Raw genomic sequence first — 27,381 nt, forward strand, 5'->3', positions numbered from 1 at the left:
TCTGCGCCTGGTCCTGGTTCCAAAAATACGGGGAACAAAAAGAGTAGGGGTCCCCCGTATTTTTGAAACCAGCACCGGGCTCCACTAGCTGGACAGATAATGCCACAGCCGGGGGTCACTTTTATACAGTGCCTTGCGGCCGTGGCATCAAATATCCAACTAGTCACCCCTGGCCGGGGTACCCTGGGGGAGTGGGGACCCCTTCAATCAAGGGGTCTCCCCCCCCAGCCACCCAAGGGCCAGGGGTGAAGCCCGAGGCTGTCCCCCCCATCCAATATGCTGCGGATGGGGGGCTGATAGCCTTTGTTCAAAGTGTTTGATATTGTTTTTAGTAGCAGTACTACAAGGCCCAGCAAGCCTCCCCCGCAAGCTGGTACTTGGAGAACCACAAGTACCAGCATGCGGCGGAAAAACGGGCCCGCTGGTACCTGTAGTACTACTACTAAAAAAATACCCCAATAAAGACATCACACACACACCTTGAAAGTATAACTTTAATACATACATGCACACCAACATACATACATACTTACCTATGTTCCCACGCAGGTCGGTCCTCTTCTCCAGTAGAATCCATGGTGTACCTGTAGAAAAAATTATACTCACATAATCCATGGTTGAAGGCTCCTCTGCTTGTAATCCTTTTGTAATCCACGTACTTGAAAAAATATAAAAACGGATACCCGACCACGAACACGGCAGTGTTACAATGTAGCGCCTATGCGCTCCATTGTAACCAATGGTGGGAACTTTCAGGTCAGCGGTGAGGTCACTTTCGGTCAACCGCTGACCTGAAAGTTCCCACCATTGGTTACAATGGAGCGCATAGGCTACATTGTAACACTGCCGTGTGCCGCCTGTCATACAGTACAGGAGCACACAGCCGATCAGGAGGGTGCCACAACGTGGCGCTCCCTGATTGGCTGAAGAAACCCACTTAGACATCAGTCAGAGGGGGTTTCTGGCATTCGAGGAAAGGGGTCCCATGTGAAAACATGGGTCCCCTTTCAGTTCGTGGTCGGGTATCCGTTTTTTTATTTTTTCAAGTATGTGGATTACAAAAGGATTACAAGCAGAGGAGCCTTCAACCATGGATTATGTGAGTATAATTTTTTCTACAGGTACACCATGGATTCTACTGGAGAAGAGGACCGACCTGCGTGGGAACATAGGTAAGTATGTATGTATGTTGGTGTGCATGTATGTATTAAAGTTATACTTTCAAGGTGTGTGAGTGATGTCTTTATTGGGGTATTTTTTTAGTAGTAGTACTACAGGTACCAGCGGGCCCGTTTTTCCGCCGCATGCTGGTACTTGTGGTTCTCCAAGTACCAGCTTGCGGGGGAGGCTTGCTGGGCCTTGTAGTACTGCTACTAAAAACAATATCAAACACTTTGAACAAAGGCTATCAGCCCCCCATCCGCAGCCCATTGGATGGGAGGGACAGCCTCGGGCTTCACCCCTGGCCCTTGGGTGGCTGGGGGGGGGGACCCCTTGATTGAAGGGGTCCCCACTCCCCCAGGGTACCCCGGCCAGGGGTGACTAGTTGGATATTTGATGCCACGGCCGCAAGGCACTGTATAAAAGTGACCACCGGCTGTGGCATTATCTGTCCAGCTAGTGGAGCCCGGTGCTGGATTCAAAAATACGGGGGACCCCTACTCTTTTTGTTCCCCGTATTTTTGGAACCAGGACCAGGCGCAGAGCCCGATGCTGGTTGTTTAAATATGGGGGAACCCCTGTCCATTTTTTCCCCATATTTCTGCAACCAGGATCGGCTCAAAGAGCCCGAGGCTGGTTTGCCTTAGGAGGGGGGACCCCACGCAATTTTTTTTTTACATTTAAACTTTTTTTTTTTTTTTAACAAAGTGCACAATGAAGCCCAGCACGGATCTCTCAGATCCGGCCGAGATTCATTGTATTAAAGTCGGCAGTGTTTTACAAGTCACTCACGTAAAACACTGCCAAAAAAAACGAATGACATCGACATCGGAAAACCCGAAAATGCAGAATACGGCAGCTTAGTAAATTAGTCGTAATCAATTCAAAAAGTTGCATATTTACACTTTCGATGTCATTCGTGATTGAACTTTGACCTCAAATGGGAAAATACGAATCTTAGTAAATTTACCCCTCTGTCTATATACTGATGCACCACATACAGCAACAGTGGTAACTACAGCCTGATGGAAATCATGCATGCTTTGCAAACAACCAAAAACAATTAAAATTATACATTGTTTTCTATAGAAATCTTTTCAAATTTAATGAACCATAAAAGCTTATATTTTGTGACAAACTACTCTAACCTCTCTTCACATTCCATTGCTCCATCTTTTAATTTCCAAGCTGACTTTCCTTTAACACAATAAAAAATAAGAGTTTAATTAATTTATTTAATGTCACCTCCAATCAGGTATTTCCACTGGCGGGCAATGAATAATCGGTAAAAGGATCAATGTTAATTACACGAGGTACAGTTGGAGAGATTGCTCCTACCTTGTTTTAGGGGAAGTTGTCAGCCATTCTTCATGCTTTTCAAATGTTATTAAATAAGCTGCAATTTCCTGAAGGAGAAATAAAAAAAGAAATGGTTTAAATCACCTATACGGTTCTATTGTTGCAAAAAAAAAAAGTGATATCGGACGACACTCGCAAACAAGCAGGAAAAAAAAGAAGTACACAAGTTGGAGTCGGGAGGCCGGGGACAGCTCGCTGTGCCTCATTGAGTTGGATTATGCTGACTTAGACCTTCTGCCTCCTGTTTGGCAGATATTTTGTATGTGTTTGTCAGTGATATATACTTTGACAATCTAGTGAGCCTTAATGTTTTTGTTATGTGTGCCGTGGCATTCAAGTGCATGCCCAATGATCCTGGAAAGTACTTAAAACCAAGCCAAGTTAACTTCAGAAAATGCTGAAATATGGAAACTGTTTCGGAATTTGGAAAATGTATATTAAGCCTAATAAAGAGATACATAGAAAGAAAGAGATATCGACGATGTATTTTTCAAGTTATACAATGTAATTACATTAGTTTAGTAATTATGAAAATTAGGGGGCTGTTTTGATTTAGTCAACCCCCGTCTTTCTTGATAGTTGCATATTTTGCAATTCAGCTGAGGCTTTTTTAAAGGGGCAATTATTTACAAGGCCTGGTTTTGCCTTATAAATGACTGCCCCATAAGAAAGGAAAAAAAAAGCATCCGAGTTCAGCCTGGCATCCTGCATGTCCGGCGAACCCGGACTCTATTACATCCTGCCCCTTGTAGAAAATACTCAGAACAATTCCGCATCGAGGGCACTATTTGCTAAGCAGCCATTGTAAACTCAATGGTCAAAGCCACCACAATTTGTCAGATTTAACCATTGACTTTAAAATGGCAATAGTAATAAATGGCAAATCTTGGGGAGTTTTTGCACTGTCTGCTATTTTTGTTTTAAATCCAGTGTTCAAAGATGCTTATAATTAGTGGCTTTGAAAACCCGCTGCTTAGGAAATGATATACCCCTGCAGTGGCAGTTTTTACCTATGGGCTGCAGCCCCACCCCCTCCCTCCAGGTAAAATCAGCCACCTCAGCTCACTGTCAGTGAAGCCAGATGCAGTCCGTATGGCTTCCTATTGGACGTCCTTCCGGCCAGTCACAGATACTACAGGCAATCCCTTTGGGAGGTGTTTTCTCCCTCCGGGACTGTCAGACCGGGCTGCGATAGGCAGAGAGCTGGCTTCCTACAGGAAGCCAGCTCCCTGACTTATTAGCCCTAGCCATCTTCTGTGGGCTGCAGCCGATGCAGTCCACAGAAGCTGTGGTTTTGCGCATTCGCAGTACCGTTGCCGCTACTGCGCATGCCCCGGCGTCTGTGAACTACAGAGTGCGGGTGTCGGGACCCGGGCAACCGTGGCGTAAACAAGGCAGTGGAGACATGGAGCATCACCAGTAGCAGCCCTCCTCCGCCACTGTACCCCTGTGAAGAGTTTCCGGGTGAAATAAAATTTGGACAACTAATTAAATATACTTCCTCTGTGATGCACCTAAATAGATCAAAAAGCGCCCTACAGCAGTACCCCCGGGGGGCGCCGAGAGGTGGGGAGGAGCAGCAGCAGCAGTCTCCCCTCTTTCCCTGCAAGTGTTACAGGAGAAGGTACCCAGGCCCATCGCTGCTCTTGATGGCCTTGGAAATCCTCAGGAATAATTAGTACTAGCTGTAGATCCGTTATGTTAGTCAATTAACATACCTGTGCACTAACTAGATGATTGGAAAACATGCACAGTCAGGGTCCATGAAGACCAGGTTTTATGAACACTGCCCTACAGAAATCATTGCCCACATACTGGCTACTTCTACTTCTCAGGTACTGTAAAAATATATTAATTTTATGAGCAAAAACTAGAGATTGTACAGAGATTGTGCACAATCCCTGCTCTGTGAGTATACTGTATTATGATCTAGTCACTGCTAGATCGAAAGGCCATTACACACTTCTTATTCTTCTAGCTCTCTCTGCTGCTTTTGACACTGTTGACCACTCTCCTCTCATACAAACACTACAATCCCTAGGTCTTCAGGAGACAGCCCTTACTTGGTTCTCATCCTACCTATCTAATCGCCCTTTCAGTGTTCACTTCTCTGATTCTACCTCTTCTTCTCTACCTCTATCAGTTGGAGTACTGCAAGGCTCAATCTTGGGTCCTCTGCTGTTCTCAATCTATACCTCATCTCTTGGTAAACTAATCAGCTCCTCTCGGATTTCAGTATCATTTGTACGCTGATGATACTCAAATCTACCTATCCTTTCCAGATTTATCCCCATCTGTATTGGCTCGTGTCACTGAACGCCTATCTGCCATTTCATCTTGGATGTCATCTCGCCACGTCAAACTCATTATTTCCAAAACAGAATTAATTATTTTCCCACCAGCCAAGAGTAGTTACCAACCTGATATCTCCATAACTGTTGACAATGCGACTATCCACCCTACCCCACAAGCTCACTGCCTAGGTGTCACCCTTGACTCTGAACTGTCCTTCGTTCCACACATTCAATCTGTCTCTAAATCATGTTGCATGCACCTAAAAAACATATCCAAAATACGCCTTTATCTTACACAAGACAAGTGCTGCAAAAACTCTAATTCGTGCACTCATCATCTCCTGCATTGATTATTGTAATAGTCTCCTTACTGGTCTTCCCAAACATAGGCTCTCACCACTACAATCCATTTTAAATGCAGATGTGAGGCTAATCTTCCACGCTAGACGTTCTTCGTCTGCTGATCCGCTCTGTCAGTCCCTCCACTGGTTACCAGTATTCTACCGTGTTAAATATAAAATACTTTTACTTACATACAAGGCTATTAACCAAACTGCACCATCATACATCTCCTCACTCATATCAAAATATCTCCCTACCAGACCTCTCCGCTCTGCACAAGATCTGCGTCTCTCATCCACATGTATTACTTGTTCCCACTCAAAATTACAGGACTTCAGCCGGGCTTCACCCAGTCATTGGAATGCCCTCCCACGCACAATAAGACTCTCCTACAGTCTCCAAACCTTTAAACGTTCCCTGAAAACACATCTCTTCAGACAAGCCTACCAAATCCCGACACACCCACATAACCTTCAATGCTCCCCTATCCAATTAAATCCTCTCTGTACAGTCCACATAACCTCACATATTTTGTCTTCCAACATTGCTGGGTGATCATATCATACAACCCATTAAGAACCTAGCAATCTGGTGGACCATTATGCAACAGGTAGCATCTATCCTTGTGTATCAATGCCTATTTCCCTATAGATTGTAAGCTTGCGAGCAGGGCCTTCCTACCTCTATGTCTGTCTGTCTTAGCCCAGTTTTGTTCTATAACTGTTGTTCTAATTGTATAGCGTAATGGAATATGCTGCACTATATAAGAAACTGCTAATAAATCAATAATGATATTATAATAATCCTAATATTCCACATTTTACAAGGAAACCACTTCCAAATCTGTCCATGTCTATTCATTATCCTGAGCGAGTAAACATTATCCGTGTGAGACACCTTACAAACATGCACACCTGGCAAAGTGACTAATATCGCTGACTCATGTTGCTGAGATCATGGGTTTGAATCCAATCTTGGCCCTATCTGTGTGGAGTTGTTCAGGTATACTTACTAATGTTTGGGTTTATAGAAGCGGAGATGTTGGCCCATAGCAACAAATCAGATTCTAGCAATTATCTTCTAGAAGGTGTTGGATAAATGATAAGCAGAACCTGATTGGGCAACATCTCCACTTCTGTAAACCCAAACCTTAGTAAATATACCCCGTATGCTCTCTCATGTTCAGTCATCAGGTTGGTCTGGTTTCCTCCAAAGACATTTTGTCAGGTTAACGGTCTACAAAATGAAACCTAGTGTATGTATGCGGTAGGAAACAGCGACTGTAAACTCCATTTGGGCAAGACCTCATGGGAATGATTATATATACTCTGTGCTACAGTATAAGAATAAGCATTAATTAATTAATTGGTGTAAAACAGGAGAACACACCGAGGAGAATAGCCAGGAATATGTGGGCCCCATAGCAACATTTTGAAGGGGACTCTGTCCCAGTGCTTCTAGAGCATTGGTTCTCAAACTCAGTCCTCAGGACCCCACACGGTTCAAGTTTTCCATGTCACCCAGCAGCTACACTGTGTATCACCAACTGTCACCTTTTAAAAATCTACAGGTGACCTGCAAAACATGAACCGTCTGGGGTCCTGAGGACAGATTTTGAGAACCTGTGTTCTAGAGAAACACCTCTCAACAGTAGGTGTTCCTTTTATACCCCACAATAGTGCCCCAGTTAATTTTCTGAACCATAATAGTGCCTTAGTTAATGTTATGCCCCATAGAAGTGCCCTAGTTTATTTTCTTAACCATAGTAGTGGGGTGTGGTTCATTAGGTCGACTTGAGTTAGGTTGACATACATTGGATCGACCATGTTTGGCTGACATGCATTAGGTCGACATGATCACTAGGTCGACGTTGTCATTAGGTCGACATGTGCTAGGTCGACATGGAAAAAGGTCGACATGAGGATTATTATTTTTTTACTTTTTTTGGTGCAGTTTTCTTTGAAAAGTGACGGGGAACCCCAATTAGTCCACCGTGTCCGCTCGCTTCGCTCGGCATGCTTCGGGCAAGGTTACCGTTCCCAATTGTAGTTCACGTGGATTGTTACGGCCAAAAAATGAAAAAATCATGTCGGCCTAATGCATGTCGACAAAACGTGGTCGACCCAATTCATGTCGACCTAATGACCGCCATCCATAGTAGTGCCCCAATGCACATTTATGACATACAGTACAGTGTCCCTAGTTCATATTTGGCCAACTTACAGAGCCCTCAGTTCGTATTATACCACACTATAATGCCTCCACTTTATATTGTGCTACACCACAATGCCCCAGTTTAAGTGCATTTTAACAGGGGAGGGGGCCTGTGTGCAGACTCTGGGTGGGCCACCTCCTCTCCACGGTGCAGTAAGCTCTGGCATTGTGCCAGAAACATGACGCCCACCATGTTCCAGAGACTAATTTCACTACTGCGCATGCACGGCGACCATTTTGGCTATGATTTTTGCCACTGCTGCAGCGCCCGATGTGGGACTCTGAACAGGTAAGTAATAAAACATGGGTGCAGTGTGGTGTTGGCCCCCCTGCCACAATTATAGAAATGCCAATGCCCCAGTTCATATTATGTAACTGCATATTGGCGCTTTAAGAGAGGAGGGGGCCTGTGTGCAGGCTCTGGTCAGGCCCCCTCCTCTCCGGCTGGTGCAATAGACTCTGGAATTGCACCAGAATCTACTGTGCATATGCAGGTCTCCGGGAACATGGTGTCTGAACCACGTTTCTGGGGACATCTCTATTGCGCATATAACAGGAATATGGCCGCAACAGCCATTTTCCCAATGATATTTGCAGCTCTACAGCCAGCACCAGGCCGATGGAACAGTAATTATAATTAAATGGGTACAGGGTGTGCCGTGTGTGGGCCCCCCTGGACCCAGGGACCCGTGTGCACCGCACATATTACATACATTATAGATACGCCAGTTGGCATATGTAGCTATATTGTAGGCCCCAAGGCAGAAGTCTGTAAGGGTCCCTATGTACCATCCAATGGTGAAAATATATATAACACATGTAACTGTGACATGGAAGGTGGGCCCCTCTCAGCTCTGGGCCCATAGCAGCTGCATTCCCTGTACCTATGGTAGCTACACCCTGTATATAACACATGTAACTGTGACAGGGAAGGTGGCCCCTCTCAGCTCTGGGCCCCATAGCAGCTGCACTCCCTGCATCTGTGGTAGATACACCCTGTATGTAACACATGTAACTGTGACAGGGAAGGTGGCCCCTCTCAGCTCTGGGCCCCATAGCAGCTGCACTCCCTGCATCTGTGGTAGATACACCCTGTATATAACACATGTAACTGTGACAGGGAAGGTGGCCCCTCAGCTCTGGGCCCCATAGCAGCTGCACTCCCTGCACCTATGGTAGCTACACCCCTGTATATAACACATGTAACTGTGACAGGGAAGGTGGCCCTCAGCTCTGGGCCCCATAGTAGCTGCACTCCCTGCATCTGTGGTAGATACACCCTGTATGTAACACATGTAACTGTGACAGGGAAGGTGGCCCCTCTGAGCTCTGGGCCCCATAGCAGCTGCACTCCCTGCATCTGTTGTAGATACACCCTGTATATAACACATGTAACTGTGACAGGGAATGAGGGCTCCTCTCAGCTCTGGGCCCCATAGCAGCTGCACTGCCTGCACCTATGGTAGCTACTGCTTTGAACAAACCTGTAAAACAAAACTTTAGGAAAAGTTTAATCCTTTATGAATATTCCTCTAAGTTGAGCATTGTCTTTGCCCATTGATTGTAGCTATGAAATAGTCCCCAATCAACGACACTATGTGCTTAGTTGCAATCATTAAAAATGTCAAATCTCAGTCACCAGTCCCTGCAGAAAGAACATATTACATTGTCTATTGTTCCTTATACGTTTGAACGGAATGCTATCTTCTTGGATAGAACACGCTCGTACACCACTATAAATCTTTCAAGACAGTTACACAAATATGAATGAGCAGATGCAGCCGGATTCTCCCACCAAGAGAGGAGTCATTTGAAATTACACCAATAACTTCACACACTTTTGTGTTCTGCTGAGCGTGTAGCAAAGTCATCAAGAAAAAAAGGAGAAATGCACGGACACCTGAAGGTAAATTAAATATTTATAAACACAACAACATCTTTGCAGATGGAATTACTGATTTATTAATAATTTCCATAAAAAGCCAGTGGGTGACATCCACATAAGTCATATCTTTTGCTTTCAGGCATGATTCCGCCCATTAATTTCAGATCTGGATTGAGCGCGCCTGATTCGCTATCAGTAAATTGGCAGAGCTTGTTTCCATTAAAGGTAACTTGACACCTAAATATGAAACTTATTTATTATAGCTCAAAAGGATGAAAGAAGTATAACTGACAAAAGTCGAAATTTCCTTTTTCTTCCCTTTTTGCTGAATGAACGCATTTAAAGGATCATTCGGATATCAGGGCTGGAGCGCACTCTGGGCCAAATGCATGTTTGTAATGTATGCAGTGGGCAATGTTCACGCAATAGAGCGTTTATCAGCAGACGGCCATGTGCCGTTATCGCAGGGCCTGTGAGATGGCGGTCGCAGAGAGGAATTAGTTGCAGAGTGATTGACAGAAAGTGACCGTTTGGGGGAGTGAATGAGGAGGGGTGGTAAAAATGCAGACAGGTTATGCCCGTTTTTGGGGGGGTGTATCTACATTCAGCAGCAATCATGTATACAGAGAGACATGGCGCCATGTCGCTTAGACCCTAAGTTCTAGGATCCGAACGTGTACTTGAGTTTGCATATAAATTGCAAATGTGTACGCAATTGTGAATGAATTTACGATAGTTGCGGTGGGCGTCTCTAATTTAGGGCGGCGGCTTCACTTGCTAACATTAGCATTTCCGTAGCCTAGAAAATTGCAATTGTGAATAAATTGCATATATATATGAATTAGGCGCGCTGTGTGTGGGACACTTTGACCGCAGTCTGACTGTGTTGATTGCATGCACAGCACACTGAAAGCTCAAGTAGGGATAATCACTCCCAATCAACCACCTTTGTTTATGTACCACCGGATCGAGAACATGGCAGGAACTGTTCCCAGGAGTATGACGATCAGACAATAGATCTGAATAGCACACACGGAGATATTTCTGTCAATGGTGCAACTTCACTGATGGGCACAGTAGCACAGCAGCTGAGTCTTTGTACACAACTGCACAAGCCAGTGATCTCAAGTGCACCCTGTACTAGATGTTTTCCCCATAGCATAATGTCCCAGCATTTGCCCCCATTGTCCCAACATGTGGTCATCAAAGCACAACACTGTGTCAGCTGATCCTTTTCTGTTGCAGTAGCATGTTGAAGAAAGTGCAGCGATGAATTTGATGAGAAATGAAGGTCACCATGAAAAACCACTTGACCAAGATCCACAGATTGCCACAAAACTTCAGTTGTACTAAGACTACATATATATATATATATATATATATATATATATATATATAATTTGCCGTTATTTCTTTGCAATTACATTAACGTACTGTGTATGCAGGCTGCATTAGTCGGAAAACATTAGTCGGAAAACAGTGATTGCAGTTCATTGATAATTTGGCTAATAGTCAGTTCCAAATTAAGTTTGGCAGGTCCATGTTCATTAAAATTTGAATTGGTTGCTAAGCTCTGATAAAGTTTCAGCTAATAGCTGTTTGGACAAACAAAATATCACACAAACGCTACCTCGGAAAGGCAGAGATTTTGTATTTCTTTAATTAATTCAGAAAATGCAGGTTTGTGATTCACCCAAATAGCAAAATTATACATGCAAAATTATAGTGTGCATCTTTTACCCTCATTTTAAAGGGATACTGTATTAAGTTATGCGTCACCGGGCAAAGAAAACTGGAGGTGATGCTGAATGCAGGCCCTTAAGGGGGGTGCACGCGGAGAGATCCGTGTTTAAAATCTAAGCAATCTGACTAGATTGCTTCGATTTTAAGCACGGATCTGTTGTGTGTATGCCCCCCAGCGATAGCGATGCGCGGACCCGCACTTCGCTGTCGCCGGTGCTATATTAAGCCTGCATGCAGGCTCAATCTAGCGGGTCGCTCCCTTTACTGCTGTGTGAAGTGACCGCCCCCCCCCCCGTCCCCTCGCTCAGCACATCGCGCTGTGCTGAGGGGGGGGGGTGGGGGGGGGTGGAGATGTGTGCTGAACGGTCTGTGTTAAGATCGCTCAGCCCACATCTCTCCCCTCAGTACCCCCCTTTAGACTTACACTGCTTTAAAGTATGTTTGTTAACTCCATAGAAAATATTTGTCTATATGCTAGTGTCTTACTAAATTAAGACTTTTATTATATTTGTTGAAAGTGGAGTCCATGTTACTACTCCTACAGAGAAGCTTCAATCCCTGTACCAAGATGGCCACCAAAGGTTACTACTGAGAATGTGCCGAGCCATATTGAAACTCTGGGAGAGTATCAATGTGGGAGATACTATTCTTCCACTTACCTCCAGTGAGACCTGTACTGATATAAACGCTGTCCCAGCATCCTGCTCTGCTACCTGGTTAAAGCCCATTGCACAAACCCCCGTAGCAGAAACTCCAAGCATTTTCTCAAGCATATATATTTTAAGTACACCCATTGTTAAACTGCACTTCCAGATGAGCTGTGTTGATGCATTTAAAAACAGTTATCAGCAGCTTCTACTGCAAATCATACGTTTCAATCCATTCCTTACAGAGCTGTACTGGTTTATGTTCACTGGAGTGGATCTTCAGTTCAGTAAACAGCTAGCAGGCCAGGCTCCAGAAACAATCAGAGTATGAGCTGGTCTCAAAATATCGGTCCAAAATCTGAGCCAGCTTCAAAAATTAGGATGCCAAATATTATTTGATGAACTATATCTCGGGCCAAGTATACAAATGACCCTGAGCCAAATGTAATAGCCTCAAGGTTGATTTTGCCTTTACAAAAATTGGCTCTAAATCTTGCAGCTAAATCAACAAAGCATCATTGCTCTCGGCATCCCGGACGTTATTATATTTGGCCCCATATATGATGCTTCATATAATGGGGTTAGCCATGCCTGGTGTCAAGTACATAAAGATGAGCCATATCTACTGGAAGTATAATATGCTGAGACATATCTACTGCAAATACAATATGCTGAAACACATCTACTGCCAATATAATATGCTGAGCCACATCTACTGCCAATATAATATGCTGAGCCATATCTACTGCCAATATAATATGCTGAGTCACATCTACCGCCTAGTATAATATGCTGAATCACATCTACTGCCAATATAATATGCTGAGTCACATCTACTGCCAATATAATATGCTGAGTCACATCTACTGCCTATATAATATGCTGAGCCATATCTACTGCCAAGTATAATATGCTGAGCCATATCTATTGCCAATATAATAAGCGGAATCACATCTATTGCCAATATAATATGCTGAATCACATCTATTGCCAAATATACTATGCTGAGCCACATCTACTGCCAATATAATATGCTGAGCCATATCTACTGCCAATATAATATGCCGAGTCACACCTACTGCCAAGTATAATATGCTGAGCCACATCTACTGCCAATATAATATGCTGAATCATATCTACTGCCAATTATAATATGCTGAGTCTACTGGCAAGTGTAATATGCTGAGTGATCTCTACTGTATGTATGACAAGATAAATGTGTTACAGCTATCAGTATTCCTATCTCACACCATTGGTGCCAAGGGTTGGCTCCATGGATTCTCTGTAAAGCCATGTCCAAAATTTAGTTTTCATATACATACTGTAAGCCTTACAGGCTAACAGCAAAAGCAAACATGGGGGGGGATCCAGTTGTCAGGAAACCCTCTTTCACCATAACCTGTCCAGAGGCCACTACATGCAATATAAAGGGTAGAATGGAGCTGCTGCACATGCCCAGTGGTAGCAGATTTTCCTACCAAGTCTGGTGTGTGTGTGTCTGTGGATCTGAGTGCTCACTCATCGCACCAGAGAGAGAATCTGCATATGTCTGATTTACTATATTACATAATCTGCACTTTGTTTGGGGCAGACTATAGCTTGTTACATGCTAATTATCCATCCTTCATGGGCTGGCGACAATCGCACTAAAATCAAACATTTGCAAACCCCCCTACAGAAATCCTGCACTTGCCCCGGAATAAGAGGTACCACTCGCATTCTTATATTGCCCTCCCTCTATCATGATTATATTATCTTATTTATGTGATTATTCCAGACAGTTAGATTGTCACACAGAAGAAAGTGGCGCTTTGTTCGGCACATCAATTATAATTAGAATTAACTGCCTGCAAACTCTGTGCCTCAGGCTACTGCAAATTCCCCATCCACATACAGCACAATGTCACCATCACCGAGCTGTCTAGTGACAAGTCTCAGCGCTCACAGTATAGGAAGTCTAAGCAGAGGTAGGTAACCTGAGGGATTTCAGTCACAGCATGACACCCACCTTAGCCAGGCCTCAGGGATCCACTTACTGTGTTAGCACCACATGATCTCTCTATATCAACCAGTTAAAAGGTTTTTTTTTAAACTTTTTAAGTGCAAGTTCTTCACAATTATTTTTTATTTATAAATTTCCACAAAACAAACCATAGATAGATACAGAGCAAGGACAATTGACGGAGAAGGTGGAGACATGAAATAGAGGGAGGGTAGTGGGGGCCCTGCTCTTTATCGTATTTAGAAATATGGTCAACCGAATGGATTCTGCTTGTGACTGGATGGGATTCTGCTTGTGACTGGTGAGATTGTCTCATAAGAACTGCAGTCTGCTCAGAGTTATGCATGCGTGTAATTGCAGTCTGATCTCTGGCATCTAGTAATAGGCTAAGGAAACCAAGTGTACAGATAGAGGTGGTCCGGCCACATAGAGGCGTACAACTCCACATACAGGAGAATATATACGCATTTAGGGGACAATTCAAATGTTTTTTTGTTGCCTAAAATAATGAGTTGTCAGAGCAATTCAATTGTTGCTCTGATCAGGCAGCTATTACATTTCAAGCATGCAAAAGCACCGGGTTTAGCTGCGCAAAGCAAATAAAATAGTGCCAGCAACGCAAAAAGCCCCATTTGGGCATCCAAATGCGACACTTCGCACATTTCTGTTCATCACCTCAGGAAGCTGCGTGCAGAAATGTTGGCGCCGGTAGTGATACCGCCTGAGGGCCGGACAATTGAATTGCTGCCCTCGGGTGCCATCTAGGGGCAGATACCTTTAAAACACATAAATCGCCCCTTAGGGCCAGATTCAGATTACCCGATGGTTCACGCACTAATCCATGGGCAGTGATCTACGCATTTGCAGAACTAGACCTGCGATCATGCTAGCAGTGCCTGACAGCCACAGAGTGATTGACATGCCACGCCCATTTAGGTGGAGGAGGGGGGATAAGACGCCCAATTATCCCAAAAATGAGGGGCAGTTGCTCCCATTTTCAATGAGTGCCGCGGCCAGGGTCTGCGTCTGCTGACAGAGATTTCCTGGCCTTGATTACAGAGCTGCAGCATAATCTGAAGCTTACTCAACTGGCCGATGATTCACTCGGTGTGCATTAGGGAACACAGTTTTTTTCCTACACAGAATTACCCCTCCCCTTTTAGCACCTGAGTGACATTACAATCTGATTGAGCAGCTTTCCACTTTGTGTATTGTATATAGAGAGGCATAAATGGGTCAGCATTAGGAGGGATTGCTGACTCCAGAAGTGCCATAGGGGAAGCCAGGGGTATCCCCAGGTAAGCTGGCTCTCAGATGTTGTAGGTGCCATTACCATGTGGCCTTACACTGGGAATTTAACCCAGATATATTTGTAATTATTTATGGGGTGGGTGTGGGGTGCGGTGGCCCCTGTGTCGGTATGGCTGGGCTGCTTCAGGTCGGCACACCCTAACACTTTATTAACACTTATTATTTTTCCTATCACTTTGTATATATTATTTTAATCACACCACTTACATAGCACTTCTGTGCTTCTTATTAACCCCTATTAATTCTCACCTGTGTGCTGACCTGGGGTGGCCGACCTGTGCCGACATCGTGGGGTCCTGCACCCCAGGCCCATACCTAGTATTAGGGACCCCCAGTGACGGAGAAGCCTTGTCGATCGGCCTGGGGGCTTAACCCTATATCTGCAGATATACGCAACTAAGATCTCCGTATTATCTGACTATTATTATGTAGTAATATTATTCACTCGGTGTGCATTAGGGAACACAGTTTTTTCCTCAACTGGCCGATGGTCCTGCAGAGTGATTCGATACTGCAGCAGCGGATCAGACAGAGCCTCCTCCTGCTTTAGCATATGTGTGCATCTCTGCTGTGTGCAAGGAATGAGGCCCTCATTTTGTGCATGCAATGCAGAACCTGTTATGTCTGACTTCAACTCTGAGTCTGCATCAGAACCTGGGACTTCATCTGTAAAATATAGATAGCTGTCATCTATCAGCTGGCACAGTGGAATAAAAAGATTAGCACATTTGCGCACTATGGGGCTAATTCAGAGCTGATCGCTGCTGTGCGTTTTCGCACAGCGGGCGATCAGGTCTGAACTGTGCATGCGCTGCAGAGCACATGTGGATGCCAGAGATGCTATCAGCATCTCAGCCCAGCAATTTGCCTGATTGAGGCGTTCGCTGGGTGGGCCGTCGCTGTTTTGGGGCGTAGTCCAGGCAATGCAGGCGTGCCCGGACCATGCGTGGGGTGGGCTGCATGATGTCACATGCAGCCGCTGCAATCCGGGATGCGACAAGTAGCTGGAGCTGCGCTGTGCAATGCTTTTGTATTTGTGCGGGGGGAAGGGGGCGGGGCGTAGGGCCTGACATGTGGGGCGGACTCGCCCTGTGCTGGTCGTCCCCCCGCATGTCAGAGTAAATGATGACTACATTTAGCACATCTACGATCAGCTCTGAATTACCCCCTATATTTTGCCTTTGTAAATAATCACACTGATGCCAGACATGTTTGGTTGCTGAAAGATCCTGATGCCACGCTAAGTTCCAGGAAGAAACTGTGCGCTCCTATGAAGTAGAAAGTACAAGTGATGAGACATAAGTGGATTTGCAAGTGGAAGAGCTACATTGAGAACAGCTACAAGAAGTATAACCATACGGAGAAGTGCTTACAGAACCTTTGTGCAGAAAAATACCAACGCTGCAAAGGTTAACAGTAGACACAAGTATAAAATAATCCACTCTCAATCCTCTACCCGTTACCTCCTGAGGGTTTATTCATCTGTCAAATATACCTCAATAATACGGTCATTTCCACAATGCCTAGAACCACTGAAGACTGGCTATGACATTTTACTGTTTAATAAAGTCTTCTTGGTTTCCAGCATTCCATGGAAAATGCAGTTACTGTGGGATGTTATATAGACTGGAATTTTTTACTTTTATACTTTATGGTTCAGATTTTCTCTCCGAGGGAAATTTAGATGACTGACAGGGAGAGAAACGTTGTGTTAGTTAGACATTGAGCTGGGCTGATTACTGCCAAGGCTCAACTAACATGTTGTTAACTTGTTACCCTTAAAGTGATGGGTAATGGGTCAAATCCAATATGATTGTAACAGGGGTGTTTCTAGAGAGGTGCCTGTGTGCAGGCTCCGTCTGGGCCCCCTCCTCTCTAGCCGGCAGTGCTGGTGCGCTGGGTACTACAGTCCCCAGGTGACCCTAGCACTGTCCCAGAACCTAGCGCACTTTCTCACACAGGTCTCTCTCCCCTCACAGCTCCACCCAACCCCTGTTTTGCTGCACCTCCAACCCCCCCCCCCCCCCCCCCAACCATTTCCTCTTACAGCTCTCAACTTCCCCCTCCCCCGATTTGTGGCTAGATTAGGTGTACTGCTTGGTGAGATTGCTGGGTGCCTCCCCAGCCATTGACCTTCACTGCACGTCACTGGTATACAGTCATTGGTAAACAATTCATGGCCATGTGATCTAATGTTTCCAATTATGTTAATGAGTTTTCTCTGCTAGGGATCAGGTTCCATACTGTGCACTTTAATTAGAAACATAGAATTTGACGGCAGATAAGAACCACTTGGCCCATCTAGTCTGCTCCTTTAATTATACATTATACATATATTCCATTCACTGAAAAGGACTATGGTGAATTTTCTAAAGTGCATTGCAGTTATTAATATGGTACATTATCATGCATGTACTAGCAGTATGTATATATATATATATATATATATATATATATAAATACTGTATATATTTATCAACGCGTGGGCCCCTACATCTGCATTTACCCAGTGGGCCCTTCATGTCCAAATCCAACACTCTCTATATATATTAGCTTCTGTCAGTTCTGTCAGATTATTTTCTAAAGCATCTCCCATTATGAATGTGAACTTTACAAGACACACAAAAGGTAATAATATTACTATGCAGCCTTTTTGTGGATTATATATACTGTAAGTGTGACATACTTAGTCAAAACATTTAGAAAATTGAAATCTACACCTGATTGAACAAAGATAAAGGTCACTTCATCCTAATCATATAGTTTATGCTCACAAAATAATGGTTTAAACAGTTCAGCAAATGAGAGAAATTACGCTGGAAATTTTTCTCCTATCAATGTAGAATGTGCGTTATCCGGACAATTCTAAACCACTTCTCAATGAACTGGTAATGACTACATTTCCAATGTACATCAAATAGATTGTGCCTTAGCTAAATGATTGCTACTCATGCCAGTAATGATATAGGTACTTAATGTTTAAACTTCTACCGTGCTTTATATTTCATGTCCATATACATTATTTAGATAAAACCTGAACACTCTACCAAGGATAAGCAGTTTCCCAGCAATAGAAGTAGCTGACAGGTTGCTGCATTACAAAACGAATCTCTCGTGCTAGTTGATTGACAAGTCATCCCCAGGGCTGACAAAACATAAGGCAGGCCCCCGGTGATAGAGTGGGAGCGTGGCCAATAGAGGGGGAGGTGGCCCACTTGGCATTTTGTGCACTACAAAATGTAACCTATAGGGGAGGGTTGTTGCTCCGCCTCCACGGATACACCAATCCCATGCGAGCTTCCAGACAGACCAAGGTTATAAGTACTTGCCCCACCCCAATTCATACCTCAGAGATGCCACTGGCTCCTAAAGAATGGGTAGGCTGCATTATCATGAATATTTTCCTGACTTTTGACTTATTTAACAAATTAGTCAACAACACTTGCGATGGCAAAAGGCTCGTGTTGTATGCCCGTAGTTGTGTCAAACGGAACTCTATGGGGTTTATGCCTTGGAAAGAGATCAAGTGGACGGAAAAAAAGTACCAGCTTCTAACTTTCATTTACAAACACAGCCTGTGACATGGCAGTTAGGAGCTCATTGGCTGGTACCAATCTCCATCCACTTTCTCTAACTATGTTTTAGTACATAGACCCCTAAATGGGATAAATTCCAAACATCAAATTGCTTTTAATGATCATTGCATAATTTAGGGATGATTTGGAGTTACCGGTACGGTAGCTACCTAAAGCTAAAGCCGGCAAAGTTCCGACAGGAAGTGACAGAAAACAAGAGTGACACTGTATGTCCAATAGACTTCACATCTATAGAATGTAACTTGCTGAAGAAGAGACTGAGAGGAGCATCCTAGAGCTGCCCCATCCTGAGTGTGTTGCACAAGCCATTGTTGAGGTAACATCTCCAGCGACACCTCAACTGTGTGATGGGGTAATGAACTATGGAAAGGAAAGGAGCGGCATAGCGGGGGAGGGGGTGGTCTTGGGCTTCGAGCAAAGATGTACAAGGGAAAGTAGTTTCCGTAAATTGTATCAAATAGCTCCGAATACATATTGGTAGATTAATTGGCTGCTCACAAAATACGTTTGTATGTATGTGTGGACATATGGCAGGGACTATAGGTTCTTAGCACCCCCAGGGCAATGACTGATGTGATGTGGGGAATGCGTGCGCTATATAAATTGCTGTTAATAAATAATGTTGGCAAAATAATAGGCCACTTTTATGTTACCAATACAACATTTAGGCTTCGGAATAAACTTTTTAAATTAAAAAAAGAAGTAGCTGTAAAATATATATATAAAAATATAAAGTTATACAGTATACATTGGTTGCAAAATAAGGAGTTTTCATATACTGCACCTTGAAATAAATGAAAATGTAATTATTTGAAGCACTAAAGAGTTTGTCAGTAATAAAACGTTATGGGGTTTAGTTCTTATTGCTGTATCTCTTATAATGTTCTTGTTACAATAATTGCACTGGATTACATATCTCTATATTCCACAACTTTAGAATGCAAAGCACAGTATTCTACAGAGTTTTATATCTGGGATGTATTATTGTCTCGTTAGTACTGCTATAAGTCATGCAGGATCGTAATTAGAGATGAGACATCTTTCTCTACTCTCTTCCTTTTTAAAGTTGCTGGGGTTTTTTTTTTGAGGGGGGAGGAGGGGGTTTATCACGTGACGGAACTTTTACCTACCAATGTTACCCACAGACAAACCATTGCACTGGTCATCCAGTGTACAGTTGCTGGACATCGCTTCTGAGAAAGGAGACAATTAGGGGAAAATGTATACATTGTGGTACTGCAAGGGTATGCACGGGGCAAGGAGTTACACAGATGTGGTAGCTGCCTCTGCCAAGGTGTCACAGATTAGGCATTGAACTCATTCAGGGATGTACTAAGACTAAAATGTGGTGAAAAGTCAGAAAACTGATATTTTTGTTGGTTTGATCTTATTCCTCATATGTACAAACTCTCCAGAAAGCATTGTACATATGCATGGCACTGCGTAATATAGAAGCCTGTGGGCTTCTTTCTAGCATTCTTATCTCAGAGGGATCCAATTGATCCCTCCCAGTGCCCCCCTCAGCTCGCTAGTCAGCCGGTGCAGGCGCAGAAGGACTCCTGGGTCATAAGTCTAGATGTCACTAATCGCACAGGACAGCTCTTTTCTGAAAGGCTGTCCTTTGAAATATAATTGACAATTCTATGTGATAATAATAATAATGGGGGGGGGGGGGGGGGTTTGTCACTGTGGCATAGGTAAACTAAAGTTTCTGTGGGGAACAAGTTGAACTGGTGGCACTGTGCCATAATGTGAAATGTGGGTCTTGTGTGGCATAATGTGAACTGGGGGTCTACAGTGTGTTCAGTGTGCACATTTGCAGTGCTGGGGATATTGACATATTATAGTTTTTTAATAACAGTGCCAACATATTATATTACAATACAATTTTACTGGTAAAACACACACACAAATTAGTTGTTAGGGAGTTAGGATTAGGGTGCAGGGACAGGAAGGGGATGGTTAGATACAGAGGGGAGGGGGGTTAGGCACTTACAAAGGGAGGTTAGGGTTAGACACCAAGCGGGGGAGGGTAAGGTTTAGGCAGCGGGGATGGGAGGGTTAGGGATAGGTACCAGCAGGGAGGGTTAGGCACCAACGGGAGTGGTTAGGGTTAGGGCCCCAATGCAGTTAGTAAGGTCTACTTACTGATGAAAATACACTGATATTTTTCAGGGCTTGCTCATATATTGTGTATTACAAGTGGTTCCACAAAAGTTTCCATAAGAACCATTATTTAAAAATGCATGTAGCCATAATGACCGATGTGCCATATAAACAATGCAGGGAAATGGCACTGATGATCCTATTTGAATATATATATATATATATATATATATATATGTAATTCCCTTTATTTCCCAAAGAATATAACAGCTACATATGGGGATAAGGTGCAATCAGGGAGATTACAAGCCTCTTCAGGGAGTCAGGGAGATTGCTATTATTTCAGGGAGTCTCCCTGACAATCAGGAAGAGTTAATCATCTATGTTGATGATGGTCCTGTTCAGAATTCACATTGTCAATTCATTCCACACATTCTCCATACGCAAGCAAACAAATCTGTGTATTACAGCAAACAACCTTGCCCATTCATACCTATAACAACCTTGCATGCATTAAAAGAATCCTCGGTGGTATATTATCAGAATTAGCACACTGACCCTTGTTAATGCTACAACAATTATTTCAGCTTCTGCATTCACCTAATAAATATGACCGCTCATCTTAAAACAAATAAACACATGTAGACTATCAGCTTATTACCGCTACTACAGGCAATCCTTGTATTTAGATTCCGAGGAGTTGGTTACAAGGCCAGTCACAGCAAAATGTTGTTTATCATTGCTATGACTCTTTGAAAAATATATATATTTTTATATTTGTAATCTTCAGCGGTACGATCCTTGTTTACTGTTCCATCCTCCAAGATAAGAAACAGAGGTGAGAGGAGCCTTGATTAAATCTCAGACTTGAAAACTGACCAAGATAAGATGCTAGTGAGTTCCTCCTTTTTTATATATTTAGAAATGACTGACAGCTTAATATGATCAGCAAAGAGACATCTGAATAAAGGGCGCAAGATGAAATAAAACAGACTTATAAAAATAAATAACTGTTCAACACTTCACTTCCAAAGGATCGTTGTGTGCAAGCGGCAGAAAGAAAAAGAGAGAGGGGAGAGGGAGAGCTCTTATTTCCGGAATACATAATGTTAATTGAATTTCAGGCAGATATATTATGTTATCTAAAAATGGAATTTAAAATAGACTAACTGGAGTGAAAAAATGAAATAAAAAAATATAATAAATAAATAAAATAGAGCGACTACAATGTAAAAGAAGAACGTGGGTGTTAGTTTGAAAAATGGGCTGGCTGCTTTTCGTTTACCGAATGACAGATCTTCCAGTGTGTTATACGGAGCAGTAGTTGAATATGGGGGTAACAGATTGCTGTAGTTCAGACTTGTCAGGATGAACGCCTAGGAAGTGTGATAGAAGGGGCTCTCTGGGTGTCCTTATCCAGGAATAACAGTGATGAAAAAGACACTTATGCATAGAAATGTACAAGTAATACAGAGTTGCTTTGACTATGAGAGCGTCGTCGACGCTGGATTTAACACCCATAGCATTCAGAAGAATCTGACCTTTACTGTTCAATGAATATTTAAGTTGGTACAAGCTATATAGCATCTTACATGAAAATGTATTGAAAAAAGTTTCAGAAGAAGAGCAGTTTAAAATAAGATTTTACTTACCGATAAATCTATTTCTCGGAGTCCGTAGTGGATGCTGGGGTTCCTGAAAGGACCATGGGGAATAGCGGCTCCGCAGGAGACAGGGCACAAAAAGTAAAGCTTTTTCCGATCAGGTGGTGTGCACTGGCTCCTCCCCCTATGACCCTCCTCCAGACTCCAGTTAGGTACTGTGCCCGGACGAGCGTACACAATAAGGGAGGATTTTGAATCCCGGGTAAGACTCATACCAGCCACACCAATCACACCGTACAACTTGTGATCTAAACCCAGTTAACAGTATGATAACAGCGGAGCCTCTGAAAGATGGCTTCCTACAACAATAACCCGAATAAGTTAACAATAACTATGTACAATTTATGCAGATAATCCGCACTTGGGATGGGCGCCCAGCATCCACTACGGACTCCGAGAAATAGATTTATCGGTAAGTAAAATCTTATTTTCTCTATCGTCCTAGTGGATGCTGGGGTTCCTGAAAGGACCATGGGGATTATACCAAAGCTCCCAAACGGGCGGGAGAGTGCGGATGACTCTGCAGCACCGAATGAGAGAACTCCAGGTCCTCCTTAGCCAGAGTATCAAATTTGTAAAATTTTACAAACGTGTTCTCCCCTGACCACGTAGCTGCTCGGCAAAGTTGTAATGCCGAGACCCCTCGGGCAGCCGCCCAAGATGAGCCCACCTTCCTTGTGGAGTGGGCCTTTACAGATTTAGGCTGTGGCAGGCCTGCCACAGAATGTGCCAGTTGGATTGTGCTACAGATCCAACGAGCAATCGTCTGCTTAGACGCAGGAGCACCCATCTTGTTGGGTGCATACAATATAAACAACGAGTCAGATTTTCTGACTCCAGCTGTTCTTGCAATATATATTTTTAATGCTCTGACAACGTCCAGTAACTTGGAGTCCTCCAAGTCACTTGTAGCCGCAGGCACTACAATAGGCTGGTTCAGATGAAATGCTGACACCACCTTAGGGAGAAAATGCGGACGAGTCCGCAGTTCTGCCCTGTCCGAATGGAAAATCAGATATGGGCTTTTGTAAGATAAAGCTGCCAATTCTGACACTCTCCTGGCAGAAGCCAGGGCTAGAAGCATGGTCACTTTCCAAGTGAGATATTTCAAATCCACCTTATTTAGTGGTTCAAACCAATGAGATTTTAGAAAATCCAAAACTACATTGAGATCCCACGGTGCCACTGGAGGCACCACAGGAGGCTGTATATGCAGCACTCCCTTAACAAAGGTCTGGACTTCAGGGACTGAAGCCAATTCTTTTTGAAAGAAAATCGACAGGGCCGAAATTTGAACCTTAATAGATCCCAATTTGAGACCCATAGACAATCCTGATTGCAGGAAATGTAGGAATCGACCCAGTTGAAATTCCTCCGTCGGAGCACTCCGATCTTCGCACCACGCAACATATTTTCGCCAAATTCGGTGATAATGTTGCACGGTTACTTCTTTCCTTGCTTTAATCAAAGTAGGAATGACTTCTTCCGGCATGCCTTTTTCCATTAGGATCCGGCGTTCAACCGCCATGCCGTCAAACGCAGCCGCGGTAAGTCTTGAAACAGACAGGGACCCTGCTGAAGCAAGTCCCTCCTTAGAGGTAGAGGCCACGGATCTTCCGTGATCATCTCTTGAAGTTCCGGGTACCAAGTCCTTCTTGGCCAATCCGGAACCACTAGTATCGTTCTTACGCCTCTTTGCCGTATAATTCTCAATACTTTTGGTATGAGAGGCAGAGGAGGAAACACATACACCGACTGGTACACCCAAGGCGTTACCAGCGCGTCCACAGCTATTGCCTGCGGATCTCTTGACCTGGCGCAATACCTGTCCAGTTTTTTGTTGAGGCGAGACGCCATCATGTCCACCATTGGTCTTTCCCAACGGGTTACCAGCATGTGGAAGACTTCTGGATGAAGTCCCCACTCTCCCGGGTGAAGATCGTGTCTGCTGAGGAAGTCTGCTTCCCAGTTGTCCACTCCCGGGATGAACACTGCTGATAGCGCTATCACATGATTCTCTGCCCAGCGAAGAATCCTTGCAGCTTCTGCCATTGCACTCCTGCTTCTTGTGCCGCCCTGTCTGTTCACATGGGCGACTGCCGTGATGTTGTCCGACTGGATCAACACCGGTTTTCCCTGAAGCAGAGGTTCTGCCTGGCTTAGAGCATTGTATATTGCTCTTAGTTCCAGAATGTTTATGTGAAGAGACGTTTCCAGGCTCGTCCATACTCCCTGGAAGTTTCTTCCTTGTGTGACTGCTCCCCAGCCTCTCAGGCTGGCGTCCGTGGTCACCAGGATCCAATCCTGTATGCCGAATCTGCGGCCCTCCAATAGATGAGGACTCTGCAACCACCACAGAAGAGACACCCTTGTCCTTGGAGACAGGGTTATCCGTAGGTGCATCTGAAGATGCGACCCTGACCATTTGTCCAACAGATCCCTTTGGAAAATTCTTGCGTGGGATCTGCCGAATGGAATTGCTTCGTAAGAAGCCACCATTTTTCCCAGGACTCTTGTGCATTGATGTACAGACACCTTTCCTGGTTTTAGGAGGTTCCTGACAAGCTCGGATAACTCCTTGGCTTTTTCCTCCGGGAGAAAAACCTTTTTCTGAACCGTGTCCAGAATCATCCCTAGGAACAGCAGACGAGTTGTCGGCATTAACTGGGATTTTGGAATATTCAGAATCCACCCGTGCTGTTTTAGCACTTCTTGAGACAGTGCTAATCCCATCTCTAGCTGTTCTCTGGACCTCGCCCTTATTAGGAGATCGTCCAAGTATGGGATAATTAATACGCCTTTTCTTCGAAGAAGAATCATCATCTCGGCCATTACCTTTGTAAAGATCCGAGGTGCCGTGGACAATCCGAACGGCAGCGTCTGAAACTGATAGTGACAGTTTTGTACAACGAACCTGAGGTACCCCTGGTGTGAGGGGTAAATTGGAACGTGGAGATACGCATCCTTGATGTCCAAGGATACCATAAAGTCCCCCTCTTCCAGGTTCGCTATCACTGCTCTGAGTGACTCCATTTTGAACTTGAACTTCTTTATGTACAGGTTCAAGGACTTCAGATTTAGAATAGGCCTTACCGAGCCATCCGGCTTCGGTACCACAAAAAGAGTGGAATAATACCCCTTCCCTTGTTGTAGAAGAGGTACCTTGACTATCACCTGCTGAGAGTACAGCTTGTGAATGGCTTCCAAAACCGTCTCCCTTTCGGAGGGGGACGTTGGTAAAGCAGACTTCAGGAAACGGCGAGGTGGATCCGTCTCTAATTCCAACCTGTACCCTTGAGATATTATCTGCAGGATCCAGGGATCTACCTGCGAGTGAGCCCACTGCGCGCTGTAATTTTTGAGACGACCGCCCACCATCCCCGAGTCCGCTTGAGGAGCCCCAGCGTCATGCTGAGGCTTTTGTAGAAGCCGGGGAGGGCTTCTGTTCCTGGGAAGGAGCTGCGTGTTGCTGTCTCTTCCCTCGACCTTTGCCTCGTGGCAGATATGAATAGCCCTTTGCTCTCTTATTTTTAAAGGAACGAAAGGGCTGCGGTTGAAAAGTCGGTGCCTTTTTCTGTGGGGGAGTGACTTGAGGTAGAAAGGTGGATTTCCCGGCTGTAGCCGTGGCCACCAAATCTGATAGACCGACTCCAAATAACTCCTCCCCTTTATACGGCAAAACTTCCATATGCCGTTTTGAATCCGCATCACCTGACCACTGTCGCGTCCATAAAGCTCTTCTGGCCGAAATGGACATAGCACTTACCCGTGATGCCAGTGTGCAGATATCCCTCTGTGCATCACGCATATAAAGAAATGCATCCTTTATTTGTTCTAACGACAGTAAAATATTGTCCCTGTCCAGGGTATCAATATTTTCAATCAGGGACTCTGACCAAACTACCCCAGCACTGCCCATCCAGGCAGTCGCTACAGCTGGTCGTAGTATAACACCTGCATGTGTGTATATACTTTTTTGGATATTTTCCATCCTCCTATCTGATGGATCTTTAAGTGCGGCCGTCTCAGGAGAGGGTAACGCCACTTGTTTAGATAAGCGTGTTAGCGCCTTGTCCACCCTAGGAGGTGTTTCCCAGCGCTCCCTAACCTCTGGCGGGAAAGGGTATAATGCCAATAATTTCTTTGAAATTATCAGTTTTTTATCAGGGGCAACCCACGCTTCATTACACACGTCATTTAATTCTTCTGATTCAGGAAAAACTATAGGTAGTTTTTTCATACCCCACATAATACCCTGTTTAGTGGTACCTGTAGTATCAGCTAAATGTAACGCCTCCTTCATTGCCAAAATCATATAACGTGTGGCCCTACTGGAAAATACGGTTGATTCGTCACCGTCACCACTGGAGTCATCGCCTGTGTCTGGGTCTGTGTCGACCGACTGAGGCAAAGGGCGTTTCACAGCCCCTGACGGTGTTTGAGTCGCCTGGACAGGCACTAATTGATTGTCCGGCCGCCTCATGTCGTCAAACGACTGCTTTAGCGTGTTGACACTATCCCGTAGTTCCATAAATAAAGGCATCCATTCCGGTGTCGACTCCCTAGGGGGTGACATCCTCATATTTGGCAATTGCTCCGCCTCCACACCAATATCGTCCTCATACATGTCGACACACACGTACCGACACACAGCAGACACACAGGGAATGCTCCTAACGAAGACAGGACCCACTAGCCCTTTGGGGAGACAGAGGGAGAGTTTGCCAGCACACACCAAAAGCGCTATATATATATCAGGGATAGCCTTATAATAAGTGCTCCCTTATAGCTGCTTTGTTATATCAAATTATCGCCATAAATGTGCCCCCCCCTCTCTGTTTTACCCTGTTTCTGTAGTGCAGTGCAGGGGAGAGACTTGGGAGCCGTCCTGACCAGCGGAGCTGTGAGAGGAAATGGCGCCGTGTGCTGAGGAGATAGGCCCCGCCCCTTTTCTGGCGGGCTCGTCTCCCGCTATTTAGAGAAATCAGGCAGGGGTTAAATATCTCCATATAGCCTCTAGGGCTATATGTGAGGTATTTTTAGCCTTTATAGGTAAT

At 44.4% G+C, this 27,381-nt stretch overlaps 1 protein-coding gene across 8 annotated transcripts in view; it reads right to left on the reverse strand.

Moving 5' to 3' along the window:
- Positions 1-27,381, reverse strand: part of CAMTA1 (calmodulin binding transcription activator 1) — a 2,328,268-nt gene that overhangs the window by 1,718,167 nt on the left and 582,720 nt on the right. For all 8 annotated transcript variants that reach the window (XM_063943384.1, XM_063943385.1, XM_063943383.1 and 5 more), the window contains exon 3: positions 2,500-2,567. In XM_063943384.1, coding sequence (XP_063799454.1) covers positions 2,500-2,567 — 68 coding nt within the window. The remainder of the gene's footprint in view (positions 1-2,499; positions 2,568-27,381) is intronic.

This window comes from Pseudophryne corroboree, chromosome 10 (genome assembly GCF_028390025.1).
Source record: "Pseudophryne corroboree isolate aPseCor3 chromosome 10, aPseCor3.hap2, whole genome shotgun sequence".
NCBI classification, from domain to species: Eukaryota; Metazoa; Chordata; class Amphibia; order Anura; family Myobatrachidae; genus Pseudophryne; species Pseudophryne corroboree.